Genomic DNA, 22207 nt, shown 5'->3' with positions numbered 1-22207 from the left:
AATGTTTATCGGAATAATTCTAGTAACAACTATAGGCCATATCCTTATAATAATGGTAACGGCTATGGTAATTCTTATGGGAATTCTTACAACAATAATAGGAATTCACCCCCTGGACTTGAAGCCATGCTTAAAGAATTTATTAGTACACAAACTGCTTTTAACAAATCTGTTGAAGAAAAGCTTGGGAAAATTGATATACTCACTTCTAAGGTTGATAGTCTTGTTTCTGATGTTGATCTTTTGAAATCGAAAGTTATGCCTAATAGGGATATTGAAAATAAAATTGTTACTACAGCAAATTCCATCCAAGTTAGAATTAATGAGAATATAAGATTGATGGCTGAATTGCGTGCTAGGTGGGATAGAGAAGAAAATGAAAAACTAGCTAAAGAGAAGAATGTAGCTAAAGTTTGGACTATTACCACCACTAGTAATGCTAATGCTACACAAGTTTCTGCACCTCCTACTAATAATAATAAAAGAATTGGTGTTAGCAATGTTTCCACTTCTAATGCAAAGCGCGAGAAACTGCCCGAAACTGCTAAAACTGCTGAAACTGCCTGTGATAAAACTGCTGAAATTTTTTCCAACATTGGGGATGATGATCCCATTGCTTTAGATTATAATGGTTTGAATTTTGATGATTGCCACATCTCTGAAGTTATAAAGTTCTTGCAAAAACTTGCTAAAAGTCCTAATGCTAGTGCTATAAATTTAGCTTTCACGCAATATATTACAAATGCTCTCATAAAAGCTAGAGAAGAGAAACTAGAGCGCGAAGCCTTTATTCCTAGAAAGCTAGAGGATGGTTGGGAGCCCATCATTAAGATGAAGGTTAAAGATTTTGATTGTAATGCTTTATGTGATCTTGGTGCAAGTATTTCCGTTATGCCTAAGAAAATCTATAATATGCTTGACTTGCCACCGCTGAAAAATTGTTATTTGGATGTTAATCTTGCTGATCATTCTACAAAGAAACCTTTGGGGAAAGTTGATAATGTTCACATTACCGTTAACAATAACCTTGTCCCCGTTGATTTTGTTGTCTTGGATATTGAATGCAATGCATCTTGTCCCATTATATTGGGAAGACCTTTTCTCCGAACTGTTGGTGCTATCATTGATATGAAGGAAGGTAATATAAAATATCAATTTCCTCTCAAGAAAGGTATGGAACACTTCCCTAGAAAGAGAATGAAGTTACCTTTTGATTCTATTATTAGAACAAATTATGATGATGACACTTCGTCTCTTGATAATACTTGATACACACTTTCTGCGCCTAGCTGAAAGGCGTTAAAGAAAAGCGCTTATGGGAGACAACCCATGGTTTTTACTACAGTACTTTGTTTTTATTTTGAGTCTTGGAAGTTGTTTACTACTGTAGCAACCTCTCCTTATCTTAGTTTAGTGTTTTATTGTGCCAAGTAAAGTCGTTGATAGAAAAGTTCATACTAGATTTGGATTACTGCGCAGAAACAGATTTCTTTGCTGTCACGAATCTGGGCTGTTTTCTCTGTAGGTAACTCAGAAAATTATGCCAATTTACATGAGTGATCCTCAGATATGTACGCAATTTTCATTCAATTTGAGCATTTTCATTTGAGCAAGTCTGGTGCCTCGATAAAATTCGTCAATACGAACTGTTCTGTTTTGACAGATTCTGCCTTTTCTTTCGCATTGCCTCTTTTGCTATGTTGGATGAATTTCTTTGATCCATTAATGTCCAGTAGCTTTATGCAACGTCCAGAAGTGTTAAGAATGATTGTGTCACCTCTGAACATGTATATTTTGATTGTGCACTAACCCTCTAATGAGTTGTTCTAAGTTTGGTGTGGAGGAAGTTTTCAAGGATCACGAGAGGAGTATGATGCAATATGATCAAGGAGAGTGAAAGCTCTAAGCTTGGGGATGCCCCGGTGGTTCACCCCTGCATATTCTAAGAAGACTCAAGCGTCTAAGCTTGGGGATACCCAAGGCATCCCCTTCTTCATCGACAACATTATCAGGTTCCTCCCCTGAAACTATATTTTTATTCCATCACATCTTATGTGCTTTTCTTGGAGCGTCGGTTTGTTTTTGTTTTTGTTTTGTTTGAATAAAATGGATCCTAGCATTCACTTTATGGGAGAGAGACACGCTCCGCTGTTGCATATGGACAAGTATGTCCTTAGGCTCTACTCATAGTATTCATGGCGAAGTTTCTTCTTCGTTAAATTGTTATATGGTTGGAATTGGAAAATGATACATGTAGTAAATTGCTAAAATGTCTTGGATAATGTGATACTTGGCAATTGTTGTGCTCATGTTTAAGCTCTTGCATCATATACTTTGCACCCATTAATGAAGAAACACCTAGAGCTTGCTAATTTGGTTTGCATATTTGGTTTCTCTAAAGTCTAGATAATTTCTAGTATTGAGTTTTGAACAACAAGGAAGACGGTGTAGAGTCTTATAATGTTTACAATATGTCTTTTATGTGAGTTTTGCTGCACCGGTTCATCCTTGTGTTTGTTTTAAATAGCCTTGCTAGCCTAAACCTTGTATCGAGAGGGAATACTTCTCATGCATCCAAAATCCTTGAGCCAACCACTATGCCATTTGTGTCCACCACACCTACCTACTACATGGTATTTCTCCGCCATTCCAAAGTAAATTGCTTGAGTGCTACCTTTAAATTTCTATTCTCCACCTTTACAATATATAGCTCATGGGACAAATAGCTTAAAAACTATTGTGGTATTGAATATGTACTTATGCACTTTATCTCTTATTAAGTTGCTCGTTGTGCGATAACCATGTTCACTGGGGACGCCATCAACTACTCTTTGTTGAATTTCATGTGAGTTGCTATGCATGTTCGTCTTGTCTGAAGTAAGAGCGATCTACCACCTTAATGGTTGGAGCATACATATTGTTAGAGAAGAACATTGGGCCGCTAACTAAAGCCATGATTCATGGTGGAAGTTTCAGTTTTGGACATATATCCTCAATCTCATATGAGAAAATTAATTGTTGTTACATGCTTATGCATAAAAGAGGAGTCCATTATCTGTTGTCTATGTTGTCCCGGTATGGATGTCTAAGTTGAGAATAATCAATAGCGAGAAATCCGATGCGAGCTTTCTCCTTAGACCTTTGTACATGCGGCATAGAGGTACCCCTTTGTGACACTTGGTTAAAACATGTGCATTGCGATGATCCCGGTAGTCCAAGCTAATTAGGACAAGGTGCGGGCACTATTAGTATACTATGCATGAGGCTTGCAACTTGTAAGATATAATTTACATAACTCATATGCTTTATTACTACCGTTGACAAAATTGTTTCATGTTTTCAGAATCAAAGCTCTAGCACAAATATAGCAATCGATGTTTTTCCTCTATGGAGGACCATTCTTTTACTTTTATTGTTGAGTCAGTTCACCTATTTCTCTCCACCTCAAGAAGCAAACACTTGTGTGAATTGTGCATTGATTCCTGCATACTTGCATATTGCACTTATTATATTACTCTATGTTGACAATATCCATGAGAGATACATGTTACAAGTTGAAAGCAACCGCTGAAACTTAATCTTCCTTTGTGTTGCTTCAATACCTTTACTTTGATTTATTGCTTTATGAGTTAACTCTTATGCAAGACTTATTGATGCTTGTCTTGAAGTACTATTCATGAAAAGTCTTTGCTATATGATTCACTTGTTTACTCATGTCATTACCATTGTTTTGATCGCTGCATTCACTACATATGCTTTACAAATAGTATGATCAAGGTTATGATGGCATGTCACTCCAGAAATTATCTTTGTTATCGTTTTACCTGCTCGGGACGAGCAGAACTAAGCTTGGGGATGCTGATACGTCTCCGACGTATCGATTATTTCTTGTGTTCCATGCCACATTATTGATGATATCTACATGTTTTATGCACATTTTATGTCATATTCGTGCATTTTCTGGAACTAACCTATTAACAAGATGCCGAAGTGCCGATTCTTTGTTCTGCTGTTTTTGGTTTCAGAAATCCTAGTAACGAAATATTCTCGGAATTGGACGAAATCAACGCCCAGGGTCCTATTTTGCCACGAAGCTTCCAGAAGACCGAAGAGGAGACGAAGTGGGGCCACGAGGCGGCCACACCCTAGGGCGGCGCGGCACGGCCCTTGGCCGCGCCGACCTGTGGTGTGGGGCCCTCGTGTGGCCCCGACCTGCCCTTCCGCCTACTTAAAGCCTCCGTCGCGAAACCCCCGGTCTGAGAGCCACGATACGGAAAACCTTCCGGAGACGCCGCCGCCAATCCCATCTCGGGGGATTCGGGAGATCGCCTCGGCACCCTGCCGGAGAGGGGAATCATCTCCCGGAGGACTCTACGCCGCCATGGTCGCCTCCGGAGTGATGTGTGAGTAGTCTACCCACTGGACTATGGGTCCATAGCGGTAGCTAGATGGTTGTCTTCTCCCCATTATGCTTAATTGTCGGGTCTTGTGAGCTGCCGAACATGATCAAGATCATCTATCTGTAATTCTATATGTTGTGTTTGTTGGGATCCGATGAATAGAGAATACTATGTTATGTTGATTATCAATTTATATCTATGTGTTGTTTATGATCTTGCATGCTCTCCGTTACTAGTAGATGCTCTGGCCAAGTAGATGCTTGTAACTCCAAGAGGGAGTATTTATGCTCGATAGTGGGTTCATGTCTCCGTGAATGCAGGAAGTGACGAATCTCTAAGATTATGGATGTCTTGTTGCCACTAGGGATAAAACATTGGTGCTATGTTCGAGGATGTAGTTACTGATTACATTACGCGCAATACTTAATGCAATTGTCTGTTGTTAGCAACTTAATGTTTGGAGGGTTCGGATGATAACTTTGAAGGTGGACTTTTTAGGCATAGATGCATGCTGGATAGCGGTCTATGTACTTTGTCGTAATGCCCAATTAAATCTCACAATACTCATCATAATATGTATGTGCATGGTCATGCCCTCTTTATTTGTCAATTGCCCAACTGTAATTTGTTCACCCAACATGCTGTTTATCTTATGGGAGAGACACCTCTAGTGAACTGTGGACCCCGGTCCAATTCTCTATACTGAAATACAATCTCTTGCAATCTTGTTTCTTGTTTTACGCAAACAATCATCTTCCACACAATACGGTTAATCCTTTGTTACAGCAAGCCGGTGAGATTGATAACCTCACTGTTTCGTTGGGGCAAAGTACTTTGGTTGTGTTGTGCAGGTTCCACGTTGGCGCCGGAATCTCTGGTGTTGCGCCGCACTACATCCCGCCGCCATCAACCTTCAACGTGCTTCTTGACTCCTACTGGTTCGATTAAACCTTGGTTTCTTACTGAGGGAAACTTGCCGCTGTGCGCATCACACCTTCCTCTTGGGGTTCCCAACGGACGTGTCAACTACACGCATCAGCCCCACCCATGACGTGGCGTCTGGAACGCTAGTGCGCATCGGACGGTTAGGGCATCTCCAACCGCGCGACCCAAACCGCGCCCGCGCGTCCGTTTGGATCGAGCCGGACAAAAACGCGGCCCAGCGCGCGGACCCATCCCTAAAACGGATGGCCGCGGCGTCCGGGACGACCCAAACCCGGCCCAAATCTGGGACGAGTTTGCGTGGCCGCGGACGCCGGATGCTGGTCGCTCGCGTCCTCCCCTTGTCCGCCCCTGGCCCGCCTGTCTGTCTCCCAAAACACACCCAGTCCACTCCACTCCCAAAACCTAGAGATGGCCGACGAAGCGACTGCCGCCGCCACCGCCAACATCGGAGACGAGGCACAGGTCGCGGCCGATGCCGGTCCTCCCTTGGCGGAGGCTCCTCAACTGGCCGGGCCGGTGGTCGTGGAGCCCGGGCCGGCGACCAAGAAGGCGAAGCCCGACCTCACCGCGGAGCAGAGGAAGATCGAGAGCAAGAAGAAGGCCGACCGCCGCAGGGCGCTCGACCAAAGGAAGAGGGATATCGCTGCCGCGGAGGAGCGGCAGCGGGCGGAGGAGCGGCAGCGGGCGGCGGAGCAGCTTCTCCAACTCAAGACGGAGGCCGAGGCGGACGTCTTGCAAGAGCATGCCATGCTCTTTTATGGCCACCAAGCGCTCGCTCAGCACTTGATCCTCCCTGCCGCCGGCACGGCCTCGGGGGGGAGCTCGTCCTCGTCCTCGACCTGGCCCCTTCCTCCAAGGTCAACATCCCTGCCGGTAGCCCCGTTTGGGTACACGCCCGGCGCGCACGAAATGGGGACGCCGTCGGCGCGGTACGCGTACCCGTCACGGGATGGGTCACCGGAGGTGGGCGAGTCGTTCACGGGGCCGTCTCCTTCGTCCATTGACCTGAACCGTGCGCCGGCGAACTCCAAAGGCCCCAAGCACGTGGGACCAGCAGCGATGGCCGGCGCACGGAACCTGCTCGACGAATTGTCCACCGTGCAGGCCCCTCCGGTGTACACGCAGCCAATGCCGACCACCATGCCCTCTGCTTCGACCGAGCAGGCTCCCCAGCCGCCTCCGTGGACACAAATCGGGACAGCACTGCCTGTCCGGCGGCATTAACATCGAGGAGGAGCCGTTGTTCGCTCAGGAGTTGACGCAAGCCGCAGCTGCACAAGCTCGAGCTCGCCGCGTAAGCAAACGAACCGCCAACTACACGGAGAAGGAGGACAAGGTGCTGGTCGAAGGATGGCTGATCATCGGGCAAGATGCATTGACGGGTGCCGAGCAGAAGGGGACCGCATTCTGGCGTCGGATCTATGAATACTTTCATGAGCATCGCAAATACGGACAAGATCCATTTGAGAGCGACCGCAGCGAAATATCGCTCCAAAAGAGGTGGGGAACAATTCAAACGGAATGCAACAAATTCCAGGCGGCGTATGATCACGCGAAGCGGCTCCCCGTTAGCGGCATGGGCATGAAGGACTTGGTATGATTCTTAACCTCAACTCGTTCATTCGGTGTTTGCACATATGTTTATCGTTCTTGTCTCGCTTTGCTCTAGGCGTGGCAAGCTTTGGATTGGTACAAATCGGTCAATGGAGAAAAGACCTTTGCCTTCCCTCATTGTTGGAAGATACTCCATGGCACCCCCAAGTTCCAGGAGGGGTACGAGGGGTACATGGCGACCTTGACTGGCAACAAGACCGCCAAAGATCCGACGGTCATTGACCTTGATGGTGGCCAGCCTTGCGGTAGCTCCGCTTCTCGTGCAAGTCGTCCTCGCGGCCACAAGGCAACCAAAGCCGACTTGAAGCGTGATGCCTCGTCCATGTTATTGTTTGGCACTTTGAAGGAGCTGCATGCCGATAGAGAGGTGTCCACGGACAAGAGGGATGAGAGAAGGTGCCGGGAGAAAGAGGAGGACAGGAAGAACTACTTCGATGTCCAAAAGAAGAAGCTTGAGATAGAAGAGGTCAAGACCAAGACCAAAGCTAGAGAAATTGAGCTCAAAGAGAGAGAACTTGAGCTCACAGCACTGGCAAGGGCCCAAGAGGTGGAGTTGAAGGCGAAGGAAGTTGAGCTCAAACGCCAAGCCGAGGACAACCTGATCATGAACGCCGACTTGACCAACATGAGCGAGGCGAAGAGAGCTTGGTTCGAGAAGAGGCAGAAGGAGATCCTAGAGCGTCCAAATTGAGTTGACAATCTCAATTTGTAATTTTTATATTTGTTCGAACTATGGCACATTTTATTTCATCATGCAACATTTTATTTGATATTGTTTTATGCTATTTGATATTATTCTATAATTGTTAGATATTATTTCTGTATTTGTTACATACTATTTATAAGTATGTGTGGCCAGATGGCCTATTTCCAAAAGAAATAGGCCAAATGGCCAAATAGATGGCCATTGCGTTGAAGGCGCAGCGTGCACAAACGGACACACGGACGCGGGGCGCTGTCCGCGTGTCCGGCCGGCCACGCAAACGGCCCAAAACGGACGGCCCAGCGCGTCCGTTTGGGTCAACCGGTTGGAGATGCCCCTACCGAACAGGAGGTTGCAGCGTCTGTTTATCCCCCAGGGAAGTGAATCATTTTTCCTTTTGAGAAAATCAAATCATGTCACACCCAACACCTCTCTCTTTCTGGGTGCAAATACAACAACACGTTAATACGTGGGCGTGTCATGGGGCGCTTTGATGGTCACATGGCATTTGGCTCGCATCCGTGGAGGGGCGCCCCTATACATCGCATTTAGCGATCCGGCCGCGCCGCGCCGCTCGTGGCGTTTTCTAGATGGGCCTGGCCCAACGCGACGACCACGTGACAGCTGTGCACCAGCGCAACTTGAAGTTGTGTAGCATGCTCGTTTCCTCGCTGTGTAGATTCCAGCTAGTGTAGACGTGTAGTTGCATAGATATTCAGGGCAAGGTGAGGTTAACGTGCATATGCATGCACGATTTCATCCAGGAATATTTGCAGTTTCCAAAAATTAAACACTTTCTAGTTTTGAAAAGTCATCATTTTTAAATCTGAACATTTTCTAAATTTGAACAAATTTTGAAACCAACATTTTTTAAGACTACAATTTTTGAAAATCTAAACAAAATTTAATTTTGGAAGAATTTCAATTTTAAACAAATTTTAATTTGAACAATTTAAAATCTGAACAAAATTAAAAAAGTTTAAATCTCAAAAAAGTTTAGATTTGAAAGATGTTCAAACTCAAAATATGTTCAAACTTTGAAAAATGTTCGAAACTTTAAAAAGTTCAAAAGTAAAAAAATGTTCAGAAAAAACCAACAAAAGGTACTACTTCGCCCTTTTCTTTCCTTTAAGTTTAGATCTTTAAAGATGTTTAAATTTAAAAAATGTTCAAATCTGAAAAAGTTTAAAAGTAAAAAGAGTTCGAACTAAAAAATGTTTGAATCTACAAAAGTTCGAATCTAAAAAATTTCAGAATTTAAGAATGTTCAAATTTGAAAAATGTTCAAACATAAAAATTGTTTAGAATTGAAAATTGTTCAAATTTGACAATTGTTTAGTTTAAAAAACAAAGAATTTTAAATCGAACAAAATTCATATTTGAACAAAATTCATAGCTGAACAAATTTCCAATTTAAATAAATTTTGAATCTAAACAAATTTATAATATTTTTGAAAATCGGAGCAAAAAAAACAATCTAAACAAAATTCGAAATCAGCAAACCAATGCAGCAAAAATTAAAAAGAAACCATAAAAAACCGACAAAACTTGAGAAAACCCGAAAAACCAGAAAATAAAGGGAAAAAACCATACCTGCTAGCCGCTAATGGGCCGGCCCACACCGTCCGTCGCTTGTGCGGGAGCGAATCGCTCCCGCGTTGAGCGGCCAATAGGGATTGCCTCCGTGAAGCACAAATTTGGTTGCCCGAAAAGTTCTCCTGTTGTGGCCAAATGAGTTCTCAAAAAACATATGGGCCTGGCCCAGGAAGAATGGGCGATTCGGCCATTTTCTTTGCATGCACAAGCGCACACAAAGAGGAAGGGAGATGGCCCGATCTCAGACACAGCAGCCAAAAGTGAAAAAAGGGCAGAAAGGATTCCATCACCTATCACCAAGCACCCTCCTCTATTTGTAACCCCTCTCTTACCGCCAGATTCGAACCCTCCACCCCACATTTTGAGCTCCACCTCCGGTGACCGACATTGGCTTCCGTGCAGTTTTGATTTCATGGCATATTTGGAACGAAGAAACACACGAGTCTTATGACACATTGAGCCTACTTATGTGGCGACGCTAGCAAAGATTAAGGATCAAGCGTCTTTGGGATGGATGGTGGGGGCTAAAGCTAAACAGACGATTTATTTGATGTTGTAGAATAGGCATATTTTTTGGTTGTCTGATGTTCATGGCTTTTTGTTATTTTGACTTGGTTGTTCAGTTGCCATAGTCATGTTTCCGTATAAAACTCTTATCTTAATTAATGGAAAAGCAAAGCTTTGCCTTTCTTCAAGAAAAAAAATTTGGAAGACTCGCGATGTGGGGTACAACCTAGGTGTATGTAAGGCTGAGGGCATGTGTGCGTAGGGTGTAAATGGATAGGATAATTTTTGCCCCGAGTTTAGAGAACCCAAATCTTGTTTGAAGGAATTCAATGGGTAAGGTTATTTGATTCCGAACTTGACATCGGAAATGGTATGCCAAATAGCACCCGGATATCCATACCCAAATCTTGTTTCAAGGAATTCGGGATTATCTAATGGTTTTTATAAGAATAACCTGATTTTGTTCCGAAACTTCAAAGCTAATAGAGCACATGTAGTAGTTAGTGAGTTGCCAATTCATTCATTAAACAATAGCTCAGATATATAGTTACTCTATGGAATATGAGTGTTTTGTTGAACTTGTTTTATCAATTATTTTTGGTTGTATGGATTATGGACACGCTTATGCACATGCGCCTACATATCCAACTATTTTTATTTCCGTCCCACGTCCACTCCGTTTCCAATCTAATCCGCGGTCTCATTTCGGAATTTGAATCTGTAACCGGCTATTATTAGATCTTCTCTGAATTCGTCATAAAAATATGGTACTATGGTAATGGCAAAATCCAATTCGTTTACATCCCTATGTGTGCGGGTGGAGTTTATGTCATTATGTGTGCGTTGGCTGTAGCGTTCTCCAAACTCTCTCTTTGTTGTTATCTTCTTCATCATACTTTCTCCCCCAATCCCTTCTGATCAAGATCATTTAATCCGATCAACTCGTAGATCGGGTCATAACATCTTAGTAGCCTAAGTGCAGTTGCAACGCATCCGAACAGTAAACTGTAAACAGTAGTTTCATCTCATTTTCGTCGCTTAGTCTGAATCTTGATGAAGGCACTCCCAACCATGGTTTGGAGTTTCAGTTTCAGAAATATTTCAGCCCATGCCGAAATATTTTGATTTCAAAATACTAATATGTAGTACTGAAATCACTGATGTTCAGTGAATTTAGATCTTGCCAAAAATTATTTCCATGCCACCAAGATAATTCAGAACTTACAGTGCAGAGAGCATGGCACTGGACTGCTGAAACTTGACAAAATAATATATTTTTACTATAATTAAGGGATCATACAAACATTCATATGGCTATCCTACCACTACTACTGTAAGTACAGATGAAACATGGCTATAGCATACTTAACAGCAACATAGTTAAACTGAGCCGCGCTCTCTACTGGCTAAACCTGAACAAGGATGGATGGAAGCAGAGAGGGACAAAAGAAACCCATCCTATATGCACATGAGCTACAAGAAATTCTTTCCCATGGACCTATATGCCAAGAGGGGGCGAGAGTGCATGCAGTTTCTTCTCTCTTCACCATGCTGAATTCTGTGAAACCTAAAACTCACAGAGCAACCAGGGGCCCTGAAGGCCTGCAGTGCGCCGTGAACAGTTTCGCGGAGAACAGATCCTTGGTCAGCTTCTTGAGATCGAAACCGCGGGACGAAGGCGCGGCATGCTGCTTTGAGCTCTTGATGCACTCGCGCAAGGTGTAATTCTCCTGCTTCACGATGTGGATCGACGACGCGAGCTGCCTGATGACCTCCCTCTTCTCCTCGTCCTTGGCGGCGAGCTCTGCTTGTTGAGCTGCCTTGTTATCTTCGATCGCCTTCTGCAGCTCTGAATTCTGCTCAGTGAGCCTCTTGATCTCCGCACGCATGAGCTCTGCTTCTTGGTCTGGCTGGTCCTTTTCTGCTTCTATTTCACCTTCAGATACCTTCTCATGATGTTCTTCTTCAGGGTGTTCTTCAGGGTCATCAACTTCAGACTCTGAGTCATAGGAATCTGAGCAAAGAGAGTTGGATGAAGAATTTCCCGTTGCCTTGCCATCCATGGATGAAGGAGACCAGCTCTTTGTGCTGGGAGATGGAGTAAGCATTGAGCGACGCGTGCTGCAGCTATGCTTCAGCGTGTCATACTGCTCTGCCAGCGAGCGGTGCGCTCGATACAGGTCACCGAGCATGTCCACCAGGACGGGACGCTTCTTGTAATACATTTCAGCACGCTGAGCGAACGAGTCTGCATCTTGGTCGATCAGCTTGAGCATCTGCTTGGTCTTGTCATCTAACTCTGCAAACAAAGGGAAGAGAAGAGCATAATTTGTAAGAGGCAAGCTAAATCCAGTTGCATCTACGAAAATCACATGACTGTTCAGGACATTATAAAATGTCTACAGAGTGCTAGAGTTATGTCGTGAACTTGTAATAAGTTGTTTATCATTTTTCAAGTTATAAACATATAAACTCTATGACGATGCAGAAGCTGGATGAGCAAACTTCATACTGAACACAAAACTTGGGAGGCATGATCGTCTACACACCCCCTGCTAAAACTTAATACTGAACATGAAAAAAGTCACTACGAATCTCAGACTCATCAGTACCTCGTGATGACATAATTTACAGTAGCCTTTAGAAAGAAGATTTTTACATCACAAGCACACTAACATACTGTTGAAAAGCTCTACGCGGGAACAGAGGTGCAAATTTGGTAACCAAAATTGACAGTGCATGATTCTGTAAGTTAATGGAGTAACCACAACAACAAAATCCATTGGAGTGTGCTAACTAGGGAGCGAGGCGAACCTGAAAGAGTGTGGCCGAGCCACGGGGATGGCTTTGCCAGATTGTGGCTGTCAAACCACCATGCCTGCTGCAGCTCCTTCTGCACCATCTCCTTGCCTTACCTGCAGAAACACATAAATAAGCACAAAACTTACAAAAGGGACAATTGGATTTAAACTGGGCTTTCCTTTCCTTCCATACTAACGTGCAGTACTAATTTTACAGGCATATATACTGCTCCCTCCACAAAAAGATGTATAAATACGTGCAAATCTAGATAAAGTTGAGACATCTTTTGTGGAGTAGAAGATTTTGAACAATTGAAGTATAGGGAGATTGAAAACGCAAGCCCAGCATGTTCTTCGCAGCAAATAATTTTGTTTTTTTTCTTTCTAAACTACTTTTCAAGTTTGAACACCGTGTTCCCAACCAAAAGGAAGACTTTCAAGTTTGAACACCGTGTTCCCAACCAAAAGGAAGACAGTACTGCACAGACAGTTGAAACAGAGCAAAGAAACGCAACGCAACCATGCCTATAACTGAACCAATCTGGGATAGCCGCGCTCTTGGAAGAAAACAGTCAATGGATATCTCGTCTCATCGCCAGATCCACGCGACGCGACAAATCCAAACTAGTCCAATGTCGAGGAAAAACCAAATCCAAACTAGTCTAAGACGAGCAGAGCCTTACAAACGCAGCGGCTTCGACTTGGTATGAGTCGTATGACGGCGGTTCCGAAAGATCCAGCCAGGAACAGCGGTTGCCTCCTCGACGCTACAGGAGGCACCAGCCGCAGTTCATCAGCACAAGGAAACGCAATGAGCCCCCCGCCCCGGTACAGATCAAATCAAACCAGTATTGCGTCGCACAAACCGAAACGAATCTACTCTACTACGGAGTAGCAAAGATTACCCGGGCGGAGGAAGCAGAGACAAGGAAGTAACCGGCACCTGTGTCGTGTGGCCGGCGGCCGCCCTGGGGTCTCGATCTCTCTATCCCGTGGCGGTGGCGGAGACGGAGTTTCCCGTTGCTTCGTCGCTCTCCCCCACGGACTCCTGGTTTGTCCGCAGCTTTGTGGATTGCGAGGAGGAGGAAGGAGACAAAACCTACGCCGGCGCACGCACGCTCTCCAGAAAAATATTTCAAATCCTGCCGCTCTACGAGTCTGGCTCTTGTTGTACGGTGGCTTCTTGCGGGAAGGCCCCTCCGGTTTGGATCCTATTTATCTTCCATCGGAAACCTGGTTTGTTGTTACTCCTTTCCTATTTGGCTCCTCCTAGGATTGGGATTGGGATTGGCGTTGCGGTTGCCGTGATCCCCTCGGATAATTGGTTGGTTTCCTACACATATCCGGCTCTTCTCTATAGACGGGTACGCAAAGATTTCGTCCCAAAGAATTCGCGCGCAGGTGAAAAGTTTCTTTCCAAGTGGAGTAAGACGCAACATATGTATCCGTGCGGAACCTTATCCCCTCCCGCGTCGCTCCCGCGAGCGACCGGGGGGAAACCCTAGCCGCCGGGGCGCCCGCACCCTCCGCCTCCACCCCTCTCCTCGCCGCCGCCGGGGCGCGCTGACGGGCGAAGCCCGGTCGGCGTCGGCGGCGCGGGCTTTCCTCTCCCCGCTCGGGCAGTGGACGGCGCTGGCCGGCGCGCGATCGAGCGGCGGCGTTGGTGGCGAGGCGCGACGGCGTGGTGGCGAGCACGGGCGGCGGCGTCGTCGTCTTTGGGCGGGCTGCGTGGAGGGCTTCGCGGCGGAGGGCACAGGGTGGTGGCGGCGGTTGCTGCCCCAAAGGCTGCGAGCGGAGGTTCTTGGTGGGGAACCGGAGGTTCTCCTCGTGGCGACGGCGGCGGGCGTTGGGGCTGAGCGGGATGTCCGGCGGCGCGGCGGCGACGCGTCGACGCGCGTGCGGCACGGCCGGATGCTTGGAGGTCGGGTGAGCCTCGGTATTCTTCAGTTCTTGCCGGCGGCGGGTGGCGAACCGCCTCTCTCGGCTCGGCGCGTCGTTGACGCGATGCGGTCATCCACGAGGGCGGTGGCAATGTTCAATTCTTTGAGCACTTTGGCGGGGCGGTTGCGGGTTTGCCGAGGTCTTTGCTGTCCGGACGAAAGTCCTACTCTGTCGGAGTCGACGCCGGCGACACCCACGGGTGCCGCAACCTTCTTGAAGGCGGTGTTTTGGGGACTTCTAGTTCTTCCTTGGTCAGGCTTTGCATTTCTCCGGGGGGAAACCCTTGATCTCTTTGATCCGGCGATGGCGGCGCTTCACGTCGCTTACCTCGGTGGAGGCATCGTCTTCGGAGCTGCCACTATGTGCTCGTTGGTTGGCGTTGCTGGGAGACATGTGGTTGTTTGGCTTGGCCGGAGCGTGGATGCGGCTTTGGTTGACCTTCTCTCAGGGATGTTCGTGTCTTCGGTGCAGTCTCGGTGATTGTTGTCCTTCGATGGCGTATGAGGTTCTCGTTGCCTCGTGTTGTGCCCAGGCTTGCTCATTCGGTGATGGCGGAGGCAAGAGGAAGTGCGGAGTTCGTCTCGGTGGAACTTTGCCCTTCGGTGATGTCGGCGGCTTTCGGTGTCGCGATGTAACCTCGGCAGCGGGATGCCCTTCGACGGCTGTTGCGACCTTCCTAGTTCGAGGCCAAGAGGATGTGCAGCGACTGTCTTGGTGGAACTCTGCCCTTCGGTGGTGTTTGCGGCTCTCGGTGTCGCGTCACGACCTCGGTAGTGGGATGCCTTTCGACAATGGCTGCGACGCTCCTAGTTCTTTCAAGGTGTAGAGTAATCGCTGGGCAAGCGAGTTTCGTTTCTTTGCGTTGCCTCGACTTCAAGATCCTTTCGGCTTATCCTTCAACACTCCTCCCTGCTCTTCTCGGTCTGTTCCTTTGTTGCTGGATGCTTAGTTGCTAGGCTTGGCGGTGTCATTTCTGTATTCTCTTTTCTCCTTCAAACTTGTAATTTGACTCTGTACTTGAGACTTGGCTGAATATATGTTCAGGCTGGCTTATGCCCGCCGTAGTTACAGTAAAAAAAAAAGATAATTCTCGTGCGGAGTACTAGACAAACGTAACAATCGGATAGTATCTGCGCGCCAAGTGTTCACGTACATGGGTAGGATATCTGAGTATGCACACGAACGTCAACGGAGTAGAAGATGTGTATCACAAAGAAGAGTAAGGTCGTGTCACACATATATTTCCACACGTCAAAGATATCAATAGCCACACTTATACGAGTCTATGTAGGTATAAGACGTGCTTCTGAAAATAGATAGCTGCTACACAGTAGTAATGCAACAAGTATAAGTGTCACGGAAATACGATTCTAGCGTCGGCGCTGTGTTCTATACCTGTCAAGTGTCAAGTATCGACCATCAAAGAACAACTGACTCCCTTGTGGTACGAAGGAGCAGTACAAAATCTCTGTGTACTCAATCCCTCATTGGCCCCTGCCAAAACTTCCAAGGGGCTATTGTGCAAAACGCACACAGTCAGCGAGACATTGGGGGCTGGCTGACAGGCCTCTGATTTGGCGGAGCTGCCTCCGCGTCAAACAAGAAGCATTAATGGAGCTAATTAACCGTGCGCAATCCGGCTAGATCCTGGCCTATTTTCCTTCCCTTCCAAAGCAGCAACGCTGTAAAAGAAAACAAGATAGATAAGCAGCATCCAGCTGATACGGCCGTTACGAATAAGCTAGGCGTTTTCAGAAAATTCCAAAGCATTGAAAAACTGCCAAAAAAAGTGTTAATTACTCCGGTAAGCATTCCGGCCTTCTGGCCGACCTGCCAGTTCAGCGACGAGGGTCGGTGGGAGGGTTTCGCGGTGCACAGAAGGCAACATGGCTTTCCATGCTTGTTTATTCGAGAAGAATGGCTTGCCTGGAACTAGCCGTTGCGAAACCCAAGGCATGAACTGATGCACTTGCAGATTATTTTAGTAATCTACTAGCAGATTACGCATGGAACTCTGCTATTTTAAGCATGGACTCTCTTGGTTAGTCGTCGTCCACAATAATCAAATCAGAGCGCGATGCTGCGAGGGAGCAGGAAAAGGAGGTCCAGCTGAGATGGGAGATGGCGCGTGTGGGTGTGTTGGTGGCCCAGCGTGGATGCGAAAAGCAAAGCGAGACGCGCGCCCTAGCCGACCGTTGGGGTGGCTCCCGCTTTGGTGGGCTAGCTAGCTCCAGACTCCCACCATGTTTTGTTTTGTCGCCATTTCTTCCTTTTGTTTTTCGCTTCGGCGTCGTCGTCGTCTACGTCGACTGGTCTTTGCGAGAGATTTCGAGGCTGGACGGTGCGAGGTGCAATGGATTTCATTGATTCCCAGGTGAAGAAGGGTTGGTACGTTCCTTTCTTGCGCAAGAGACATGTGAATTCTTTTTAGACTAGTCATAGTGGGGACTAAAAGCAAAGCGTCCCCAAACCGCGCCGGATTGAGCGTTTGGGGGACGTGTTTCGTTCGTGCCGCGTTTGGGTACGTCGCTCCCCAGTCGCGTTCCCCAAACAAAATTTCGGAAATTTTAAACTTAACGAGATTCGATTAAGATTCGTCCAAACTTACATAGATTCGAAGGAAATTTGACTAAATTTAAACTAAACCTAATCTAGAACCACTTGCGGCGGCCGGAGGCGTCGTAGTACTGTTGGAAGTTGTACATCTCGTCGGTGATGACCTCCTGCTTGATGCGCTCGTCGACGGGCTCGTCCTTCACCAAACCGCTTGGTCCTGCCTCGCCGTCGTCGGTGAGGTCCACCAGCGGCTTGCCGGAGTCGCGGATGGACAAGGCGATCGCCGCGTCGAGGTCGCCCCTCCAGGCATCCTTGTCGTTCATGGACGCCAAGAACGCCGCCGCGGACACAGGCAGTCCTCGGGGTCGTCGCTGCTGGCGATGAGCCGCTGCTGCCGCTCGTACTCCGCCAGCAGCGCCGCCTGCGACGGTTCCTCCGGCTCCTCCTTCACCTCCGGCTTCGGGATGAGGAGGGCGCCGCCGCGCCTCCCTTGCTTCCACCGGCTGCCGATGCCGCTGCCGCCACGCCTCGTGTTGACAGGCGTCGCCGGCTCCTTCTTCACCTCCCGTTTGGGGACGGTGTAGGGCGCCGACCTGTACGACAAGGACGGCGTCGATCGCGCCGGTCCTAAGGAAGAAGAGTGCGAGGAGGACGAGCACGTCGTCCTCCTCGGCTGTCATTGAGGATACGACGGCGGTGACGACGACATCTCCAACCTTGGAGCGCCGTTGCGGATGCCGCGGATGACGTTCTCGAGGGTGCGCCCCGGAACGCCCCAGAACAGGGCGCGAACGTCCTTGTTCCAGCTGTTGGGGCCGCCGACGAGCCCGTCGGTGCTGTGCATCTCGATGTCGTACTTCGCCTTGAAGTACGTCGTCCACCAGGCGTCATTGTCGTTGGCCGCATAGACTTGATGATGCGCTGCTTTCAAGTTGGCCTCCTTGACAACGCTGCCGACACTGTCCTCTCCCGACGAATACCTAGCGCTGCAGATGAACGGGGTGTCACTCGATCCCAACCTGTGCCTGGTGTCGCAGTTCAGGCAGTAGTACGAGGTCATCTCCGATGATATAGGGTTATCAGATCCAACCGACATCGAAGACGTCGATCGGGGAGTCAATGGTGGAGACGAGTTCGTCGAGTCTGTTAGGCCAGTCGAAAGATCGATTGAGGACGACATGATTGATCCTGCGGCCGGTGGGTGCGATTTCCTTTCCGATCTGGGGACGAACGGCTCCAGCAGACGAAGGACTCCTTCCGCGTTGACGTTGAAGTGGACGCTCCCGAACGTCATATCCATGTTTCCTTGTAGACCCGAGAAAGTCGAGCGAGAAGAGTCGCTGTGCGGGGTGAACTCATAGGAGCCGAATCAGATCGGACTCGCCAAGCTTGGTGATGCTGACGGCGTCGACAAAGCTGCCGACGACTGATGGCGTGTAGACACACGTCCGTTGGGAACCCCAAGAGGAAGGTGTGATGCGTACAGCAGCAAGTTTTCCCTCAGTAAGAAACCAAGGTTATCGAACCAGTAGGAGCCAAGAAGCACGTTGAAGGTTGATGGCGGCGGAGTGTAGTGCGGCGCAACACCAGGGATTCCGGCGCCAATGTGGAACCTGCACAACACAACCAAATTACTTTGCCCCAACGTGACAGTGAGGTTGTCAATCTCACCGGCTTGCTGTAACAAAGGATTAGATGTATAGTGTGGAAGATGATGTTTGCAGAAAACAGTAGAATGAGTATTGTAGTAGATTGTATTCGATGTAAAAGAATGGACCGGGGTCCACAGTTCACTAGTGGTGTCTCTCCCATAAGATAAATAGCATGTTGGGTGAACAAATTACAGTTGGGCAATTGACAAATAAAGAGAGCATAACAATGCACATACATGTTATGATGAGTAGTGTGAGATTTAATTGGGCATTACGACAAAGTACATAGACCGCTATCCAGCATGCATCTATGCCTAAAAAGTGCACCTTCAGGTTATCATCCGAACCCCCTCCAGTATTAAGTTGCAAACAACAGACGATTGCATTAAGTATGGTGCGTAATGTAATCAACAAATACATCCTTAGATATAGTATTGATGTTTTATCCCTAGTGGCAACAGCACATCCACAACCTTAGAGGTTCTTTGTCACTCCCAGATTTAATGGAGGCATGAACCCACTATCGAGCATAATTACTCCCTCTTGGAGTTACAAGCAATGACTTGGCCAGAGCCTCTACTAGCAACGGAGAGCATGCAAGATCATAAACAACACATAGATGATAGATTGATAATCAACATAGCATAGTATTCATTATTCATCGGATCCCAACAAACGCAACATGTAGCATTACAGATAGATGATCTTGATCATGTTAGGCAGCTCACAAGATCCAACAATGATAGCATAATTAGGAGAAGACGACTGTCGTTGCCTAATCGACGGTACCTCGGAGGAGGGATCCTCACGAGGGGGAGAAGAAGTAGGGGCCATAGGGCGGAGTGCACACGGGACGGTGGTACGCGAGTTACCCAGCTTCGGAACACCTGCACGATGACAGGGCCTACTGCTGCTTGACTGGAATTATCTGGGCGCTTTCGCGTTGTTACAATGAGTTCTGGTTGTGCCTCTAGGGCTCCCGGGATCCGGCTTATAAAGGCGCACGGATCTAGGGTTTACACGGAGAGTCCTAGCCGGAATACAAGTTGCCTAACTACGGTACAAAGTCTTGCCGTGTACGTCAAGGATCCGCCTTCCTCCAAGTACGTGCTGGATCCGGATACTTCATGGGCTTCAACGGATCCGGCCTCCTTCATAGGTTGGTTAGGATCCGGCTTCCTGTTCCTGGGCTGGACTTCATCCTTCATGATCTACAGCAACTGGGCCGCCCGATGGGCCACATGCCTCACCACCAACTATGGGCCACCCGGGCTTGCCGGATCTTGGCCATGCCGTTGATATACCCATAAAGTATACCCACAACAGTAGCCCCCGAAGTTCTCCGAGATTCATCATTCCTCCGACTTCATTCTGCTCGGAAACGAAGAGAATCTTGAAGAGCTTCAAAACTTCTTACTTGATTCCGGGTTCTTTCATTCGGAAATCCTTCATCTTCAGATCACGCAGAACAACGGAAGTTCCAATTTTCCCGCGCACAACCTCCTCATTTCCCGCGCTAAATTTTCGCAGATGCGAATCTTTAGCCGGAAATTTCGGGAGTGCATGGTTAAGTTACCTCCACGTCGTTTTACCGCAGTTGACCTAAAACACGTGTCATCCATCCAACGGTGTGACCGTTCAGTTTCCACCGTCGGATCCGAATCCCGAATCTCCGCGTGCGGCCTATAAATACCCCGCGGCCCGGTAAAAATTCATTCTTTCACCTCTCCTCACCACTTCGTCTTCCTCCTCGCGCCGCGCCGCCCGATGGATCTCGATTCCGGCGATCTTCGCCACGGTGAGCTTCACGCGCCGCCAAACCAAGACCCCTCTCGCGCCAAGATTCCTGCGGTTGAACGGGAATTTCCCTCCGCCGCCGATTCGTGGTCTCGCGGGTCGGTTTTCTTCAAGTCCGGCGACCCCATCTTCACCGGAGCTCCGTCGAGCCACCGCGCCATTAGCGGTAAGTGCGCCGGCCTCGTAGAAGATAGACTTAGACTTAGTGTAGAAGATAGACTTAGGTGATCCGGGTACTCAAACACTTTGTATGGGTGCAGCCGGAAGCATGCCACTCGATTCTTCGCATTGTACTGGTAGCTCTCCGAGTAGCCCGGATCCCAATCAAATAGAACCAATATGCCCGGATCCCATATCATTCCTGCCACCATATGTTTCCGACACTAGACTAGCTCAACCGTTTTCCGCATCTTCCAGCACCGCTCCAAGCTGGATCCCCTCCCTCCAAGAGCTCCAAGAAGAACTTGAGGGACAAGCTAGGATGGCTGCAAAAGTTCAGGAGGCGGAAAACAAGAGGGCGTCCAAGGCCCGGATCCGTGAAGGAGAACGGGGTCAGTGGTGGCCTTGCGCAATAACTGATGTGGAGCTTAGAGAGCTCCAGAACGAGGGCATGATCTCCACTCATTGGAGTTTCACACGTGACTCCGACGTCCCCAAGCCTGAAGCCGGAGAAATTGTTATGACCAAAGCTTGGGTGGAACGCGGACTTTCACTTCCCTGCTCGGAGTTTTTTCTCTCAGTCCTCAGCACATACGGGCTCCAGCCCCACAACATCTGCCCAAACTCATATCACCTCCTGTCCAACTTCGTAACTCTTTGCGAAGGGCACCTTGGGATCCGGCCAGATGTCAAATTATGGCAATTCTTTTTCCGGGTGAAGAAGGAAACCAAGGACAAAGCAATGGTGAACTGCGGGAGCATGACGTTTATGCTCCGCCCTAGTCGCATGTATCCTCCCCACGACTCGCACGAATCCGTCCGGTACTGGAACGCCGGATGGTTCTATGAAAAGAACGCTTCAGTTCCGGATGTCCATCAAGGCTTGCCCCAGTTCATCAACGAGCCTCCGGAAGAGCTCGCAAGCTGGAGCTTCGTTCCTTCGCTCGCCCAAACCCCGATCCTGGAGAAGGCAGCGCGGAGAATCTCCTGGCTAGTCCACGACGGACTGACCGGAGCCCAGCTCACTCTTAGCTGGTTTTTCCGGAGAATCCAGCCACTGCGCTACAACGCACGCTTGATGTGCGCCTATACCGGGGCGGATGATCTCCTCCGGGTTACCCGCCACGATCTTCCGGCCGACTCCCTGAAAAGGAGGTTCAAGACTCTGGTGAAGATCCCCAGGGGCCAACAGGTCCCGGAACTGATCAAGGACATCTACATAAACGACCAATGTCCTCCGGTAAGCTCTTGTTCTTTTCGTCCTTTGCTTCAAACTTCACAAGTTTTTGGATGTTAACTCTAACTTTTATTCATTTTCCTTCCAGCTCAACACTTTGGCGGAGGAAAGCTTCCGCACCATTCTTCGTGTCCCTGTCACCGGCGATGCGGCGGAGGAGGCTCCGGAAGACGATGAGGAGGAAGAGGAACAGGCACCCCGCAAGGCGGCCCCTCGTCCTACGAAGCGTCCCCGCGCCAAGGCTTCCGGCTCTGAAGCCGGAGCTAGCGGCGAGGCCTCCGCCAAGAAGCCCAAGACCA

At 48.1% G+C, this 22207-nt stretch overlaps 1 protein-coding gene across 2 annotated transcripts; it reads right to left on the bottom strand.

The window, feature by feature from the left end:
* Window positions 1-11023: 11023 nt before the first annotated feature.
* LOC127331697 (protein NETWORKED 3C) lies at window positions 11024-13733 on the bottom strand. Of its 2 annotated transcripts, none has more exons than XM_051357874.2 (3): window positions 13510-13733; window positions 12580-12680; window positions 11024-12064 (listed from the first exon to the last, which is right to left on the bottom strand). In XM_051357874.2, the coding sequence occupies exons 2-3, from the start codon at window positions 12665-12667 to the stop codon at window positions 11340-11342; spliced, it is 813 nt and encodes a 270-aa protein (XP_051213834.1). In that variant the 5' UTR covers window positions 12668-12680; window positions 13510-13733; the 3' UTR covers window positions 11024-11339. The 2 variants fall into 2 exon arrangements, with proteins under 2 accessions (XP_051213834.1, XP_051213835.1); XM_051357875.2 differs by lacking the exon at window positions 13510-13733 and adding an exon at window positions 13250-13399.
* Window positions 13734-22207: the final 8474 nt, after the last annotated feature.

This window comes from Lolium perenne, chromosome 2 (genome assembly GCF_019359855.2).
Source record: "Lolium perenne isolate Kyuss_39 chromosome 2, Kyuss_2.0, whole genome shotgun sequence".
In the NCBI taxonomy this organism is placed as follows: Eukaryota; Viridiplantae; Streptophyta; class Magnoliopsida; order Poales; family Poaceae; genus Lolium; species Lolium perenne.
The sequence above is the reverse complement of the archived record's forward strand: the minus strand, read 5'-3'. Positions and strand labels throughout refer to the sequence as shown.